The sequence below is a fragment of the Physcomitrium patens genome, chromosome 24 (assembly GCF_059467195.1).
Source record: "Physcomitrium patens ecotype Gransden chromosome 24, ASM5946719v1, whole genome shotgun sequence".
In the NCBI taxonomy this organism is placed as follows: Eukaryota; Viridiplantae; Streptophyta; class Bryopsida; order Funariales; family Funariaceae; genus Physcomitrium; species Physcomitrium patens.
In genome coordinates this window covers 4,215,615-4,222,004 of record NC_143433.1, presented here as the reverse complement: position 1 = coordinate 4,222,004, position 6,390 = coordinate 4,215,615, and the positions used below count along the sequence as shown (strand labels likewise).

Genomic DNA, 6,390 nt, shown 5'->3' with positions numbered 1-6,390 from the left:
GCTCTACAGTTTGGTGTGTATTGCATTACTATAATTAGTAAAACATCAGAATCTGAAATCTCCTGCAAATTCTGAGGCATCATTTGTAATTTGTGAAATGTAATGTTTACTGTAAAAATATCCTTCCCGACCGATGTCTCCAGAGCCCTCTCAGCTCGGTGTCACGCTGTAGTCCTGGTTGAAATTTTCCCGTCATAGCTGAGTTTCTACTGATATTTATCAAGACATCACTATTTAGTTATCTAATCTAAAATAATAATTGAGCATAGACTAGCTATCTATTATATCGAATAGCTTTCTAGCGACAACATAATGGAAAATGCAAGAATGTTAAGTGCAGAATGCGTCGTCATATTATTGTGTTTGGAGACATTATTATGTGACTGTAATTCTATATTTGAACAAAATTACAAGTAAAATATGGATTAGCAGTTGTACAAATGTTGACAAGTTTAACTTAGTAAAAGTGTTGAAATTAAGCAAAAAAGTGTAAAACATGTTCTTTGCTTTTAAACAAGTAATATATTCTCAATAACGTATATGTATTTTAATTGTAAATACATTCATTATCAATTTATATATGTTTTTAGGGATGCTTTCTATAATTAACTTATCACCCACTTAAATAGTAAAAAGATGCTATCAATAACATAAAATAATGAGTGATCTTTTATTAGTTTATTTGATTGATGTGTTTGTTCAAATGTATTTTAGTGCTCACATAAACAATATTCAGTAAAACATTATCCTTAAATCTTTTCACAAGAGAAATAGATAAATATTAAATACCTGTTGATGTAAGTAAAACAGAATAAAATCATGAATAAAAACATCTAAGTAAATGGACATATTAATAAATATATAGAAATTATAAATGTGTATACTAATTCTTTAGTATTGTCATTGGATAAATCTTTTTTATAAATATTTCTTAATTTCTTAATTTCTTAATTTCATTGTTTTAAAATTAAGATTGTTTGGCCCTTATACCTTGGAACACTCAACTTTTTCTTCAATGTTTTTTGATGTAAAAATAAAAATAAATATTTTTATATTTTAAAAGTATTTTGATACAGAATTTGGAATATTTTACTATGAGTTATAATATTTAAGTCTCATACATTAAACATATATTTTATTTTATGTGCCTTTATTAAAAATAAATCAATTAATTAGCTCTCTAATTTTATTAAATTTGTTCCAAAGTTCATTGCACAAAAGGCTTCAAAATGGCAACTTTTGTTTAAAGAAGAGTTGTCATTTAGAAGTATTGGTCTTGAAAATTAGCACAAAGTGAGAAGATTCCATGACATGACAATATACATTTAAATATTATGTATAAGATTTATATCTTGGCTTTGATAATTAAAATAAATAAATAAATATATATATATATATATATATATATATATATATTATTGTATAGTAGTATCTCTTCTTCTTTTTTTGTAAAATCATTTTGTAAAAATGAACCTAATAAAACTTTTGAAACAACACTATTTGTGTTATGTAGAAAAACACATGTAGAAAAAAATAAGTTCAAATTCATCATTTTCTCTTACATCTCCTTGTTATAAATCAATTTAAAGAATTCTCAATTTCAACAAAACCAAACTTTGAAAGTTGCATTCTTTTTGCCTTCTCTTGTAAGCATGAATGACCCTTCTTAATAGACTTTTATCATATTTATTTATATTTATTATTACCTTCATAACAACTTTTAAAACTCATAATTCCAATTTTGCTAGTATATTATTTTGAATCAAACTGGAGTATTATTTTGAATTTATGCTATATCATCTGAAAAAAAAAAAAAAAAAAAAAAAAACATTCTTAAGGAGTAAACAACCAGGCCTCCCATACATCAATAACTTGGATGTAGTAACACACATACAGCACCAATTCCTTTTGTAATATTGGTAAAAATAAAAATAAAACACAAAAAAATTAAAAATTAAATAAAATTACATCTATTCCCATCACCACCATTTAAACTACCATTTAAACTTTCTAAATGATTTTGTGACATTTACATGCTTTCTTCTTCTTTTCTTCTTAAAAAAAAAAACAAAAAAAACAAAAAAAACAAAAATGATCATTTGCAAAACTCACAAAATCTATTTTCTTTCAACTATTCAATGACAAGCACTATTGACACTTGAATATATACAAATAAATGTTTTAGGTTACTGTATTAGAAGTAGTAGATTAAAAAGTTTTGAAGATAATCCTTATCAAGTATTTTTTTGCACTTGATATGATTTATAATTATTAACCTTCTCGTATTAACCTTCTTGTATTATAAAATATAGATACATTTTTTGTAGTACATTTATTCTTTTTATTTACGTATATGTAATTTCTTGTGAATTACTTATTTCTATTTTGAAAATTAAATTATGTATCCTTCAAAAGCATCATGATTTTCTGGGACACATGTAATTTTTATTTTTAATATACTAATATTTTTTATTATGTTGGAATTAAAGGCCTATTTAAGAAAAGTGTAGTTTATACACTTGTGTGTTTTTAAACAAATTATTTTTTATTAAAAATGATTATAATATATATATATATATATATATATATTTTTCAATATCAATCATGTTTTCATGTTACATCAACTTACTAAATAGTTTTTATTAGCCATTCTTTTAATATAGAATTAAGCACATTCATCGGTCAAATTAATATTCATTGTGTGCATTTTTCATCTATATTTGATTACAAAGTTGCAATATGTATCAAAAGACACAAAATGAAAATTTCGAGTTATTCTTTTTCAAAATTTTAAATATGCAAATTATATGAAATATTATTGTTAACTGATTTATTCCAACTGGAAAATTTTGATTACTATTTATATTCCTTGTTGTTGTTGTTGTTGTTGTTGTTATATGACATGACTTGTTTTTTTTAAAATCATTTGTTATGTTTTATTAAATTTTGATTTTTCTTTTATGAAATGGTAAATAATTTGAAATGATAATATACATATTTTTAAAACTCATAAGATTTACAATGGGTTTTGTACTACTTCCAACTGTGACATGCATTACAAATATTTACTGTTTGCAAAAGTGTGCGTTTTCATTCTAAACAGAAGCTATACATAACTATAAACCTTAACAACTTACACATGATTTTCTTACACACTTTTTGTAATATTATTTCATACAGTTGTTTATTTTCTATAAATATCTACTACAATCAATTGGTCTCGATTAATTTTGCAACTTAGTTATGATTCCATTTGCACACAACAAAAGAACAATGCAAAACTTCTTTTTTTTCATATCTTTCGAATTGCAACGCTCAATCCTAAACCCTAAATTAATTTCTCCATGTAGTCACAAGAGTGAGTGATTTTTCTCACACTCTTACTAAAATACAGAAAAAGCACACGAAAATCACAATGTGAAAAAATGGTGATTGGGCAGAGCAAGAGTTTAAATGTATTGGACTTGTCAATGAAGGAGGAATTAGGGTTTTGTCGAACCTGCACCGAAGCGAGTTTCCAAAGCTGGGCGAAGTTGGGTGTCGAGGCTTGGTACCGAGGCAGGGTACCCAGGCCAGGTGACAAATCTACATTACCGAAGCTATGGTGGTAGGCTCGGTTAGGGCTTGGACGCGTGCACGGGAAGAGGGTCAATACGAGCACCGGCTAAAACCCTAGTTCTTTTGCTTCCTCGCGAGCGTTGGAGCTTTGTCGTCGAGGATTGTGGCCCCATTCAGTAATCTCAGAATCACAGCGCCATTCAGGTAGCCATGGCCGAGCGCGGAGGAGAGCGCGGAGGCTTCGGCCGTGGGTTTGGTCGTGGTGACAGAGGTGACCGAGGCGGCCGTGGAGATACAGGCAGGGGTGACCGCCGAGGAGGACGTCGCGGCGCCAAGCGCGACGAGGAGGAGAAGTGGGTGCCCGTCACCAAACTTGGACGATTGGTGAAGGACGGTAAGATCAAGTCCCTCGAGCAGATCTACTTGTTCTCTCTGCCCATTAAAGAACACCAGATTGTCGAGTTTTTCCTCGGCTCCGCTCTCAAGGATGAGGTCATGAAGATCATGCCCGTTCAGAAGCAGACCCGTGCGGGACAGCGTACCAGGTTTAAAGCTTTCGTCGTCGTTGGTGACAACAATGGGCATGTGGGTTTGGGAGTCAAGTGCAGCAAAGAGGTGGCGACTGCCATCAGGGGTGCTATCATCTTGGCTAAGCTTTCGGTCATCCCAGTTCGCCGTGGATACTGGGGTAACAAGATTGGCAAGCCCCACACCGTGCCCTGCAAGGTCACTGGAAAGTGTGGTTCCGTCACCGTGAGGCTGGTCCCTGCCCCCAGAGGTTCTGGTATTGTGGCTGCTCGTGTGCCCAAAAAGGTCTTGCAATTCGCCGGTATTGAAGACGTGTTCACATCCTCGCGCGGGTCGACTAAAACCCTTGGAAACTTCGTCAAGGTGAGAATGGGTTTCTCGTTACACAATGCCATAGAACCCTGTCAATTTCATTGTTTTTTTTGTTTTGTTTTGTTTTGTTTTGTGTTTTTTTGTTTTATCTCCGATTAGGGCTGCTAGCATTGTGTTCGAACATGGTTGATCCATTAAGTGGCTTCACTTATCTCAATCATAATCACAATTTCTGCCATCAATCCAGTCTATTATCTAATGCTGAGAAGTTTGTGGTAAGACATTGAGGTGATCCAAATTTGTGACCATTTGTTGAAGATACTGTTACATCCTAACTTCTTCGGATTGCCGAAGCACTCTGAAATGTAGATTATTAAAGCATTGAATCTAGCGATAATTGTGTTTTGATACAAGCTACCTGTGGTTGTAAATGTTGATTTTCAGGCTACTTTTGAGTGCCTCCTGAAGACCTATGGATTCTTGACCCCTGATCTCTGGAGAGAAACTCGGTTCTCTAAGTCGCCGTTCCAGGAATTTACCGACTTCCTTGCTAAGCCTCACAAGATTAGCGTGGTGGAGGACGTCGAGAAGACTCCAGTATACTGAGGGAACATCAAGTCATATTACATGTGCCTAATCTTGCTCGCACTTCCTTTCAGGAGTGGTACATTCTGGAAAGTAAAGCACCAGTTTTGAAGCATTCTCTTGTATTGTTTATTGTTGGAGTTTATCTTAGTCCATTTAATCTTCAGCGAACTAGTGTTAAACAGTGGAGTGGTTTGATTGTCCTATTTAGACATCAATCCCCGTGATGCTTTTACACAGTAACACCGTTCCTGTTTTCCATTGTGACTATCTCGTCTGCTGACTATTTTCTGTGACGATAAAATGAACTTTACAAGTGTAGTCGCTGCACTCGTGAGCTGTGCACCTGTTCGGAATATGTGGGGATTTTATTCCAGTATCATTCCAAGTGAATGTGGGTGACGAATTCAGAATGTTGCCTCTTATCGAGCTGTGCCTTTCTACATCTCAGTTACCGGGACATCCTGCTTTGATGGATCTCAGGATTTTTGCGTATTCAAGGATATCTTTACTTAGAGCTAGCTATGTGGTTCCGAAAGGCATGTTTTCTACGTACAATTGTGGCAACCTTTCAGGTAAATATTTTGGTATGTGTCATGCAGTTGTTACGTCGAAAATAACAGCGATGCAGTCTCAAAGTAAGTATCAGTAGATAATCCCTACTCTAGGTGAAGATCCTTGCCTCATGATATGAAACACTATCCCAGTGCAATGTATTGCAAGAACATAGTACTCGCTGGCTCTTATTGTTTACTCAAAACTGTGATATTCGTTGTAAATTATTTAAGGCCTGTTATTCATGTTTTGGTGACAGGAAATGATGCGTTAGCTCGTAAATTAACAACGCAGATCGTACACCAGTTGTAGCTTGTAACAATTTAGCGTCCGTTGTTGAAAACCTAACTCATTTTTGACTTTGCTCATATTTCTGCCAATCTTAAGTGCTATAATCACTGAATCTGATGTAAACATACCTGTGTCGTAGAAGTTGAAATACTGAAAAACTATAAATTTGATTTGATTTCTCACACATCCAAATCGAATAAAGAATGAAATCTACCCTCCAAATCACGAAAATTGGTTTATTTATTTATTTATTTTTATTTTGTATAAATTGGAACTACTTTATTTTTGGACACCAATAATTCAAAATTTTTAGTATAAATAGGTATCATCTACATAAACAGCAGTAGCAATCAATTTTATGTGTCAATATTAATATTTCATTAAAAAATTAGTTAATGAAAGTTTTAGAGATTTTAAGTTTAATTTTTGTGTACATAACTTCAGCAAAATCAGTTTAACATTTTTCACAATTATATAAATAACAGCTACATTAGAATTTTTTTTTAAAAATAAATCAGTACTATAGAAATGATGTTTATTTCATCAAAAGCATTACAATTT

General features: G+C 32.6%; 1 protein-coding gene across 1 annotated transcript; it reads left to right on the top strand.

Moving 5' to 3' along the window:
• The first annotated feature begins 3,690 nt into the window (after positions 1-3,690).
• Positions 3,691-5,244, top strand: LOC112276636 (uncharacterized). The gene is made up of 2 exons (XM_024508113.3): positions 3,691-4,449; positions 4,843-5,244. Exons 1-2 carry the CDS (start codon positions 3,769-3,771, stop codon positions 5,002-5,004), a joined length of 843 nt encoding a protein of 280 aa, XP_024363881.1. The 5' UTR covers positions 3,691-3,768; the 3' UTR covers positions 5,005-5,244.
• Positions 5,245-6,390: the final 1,146 nt, after the last annotated feature.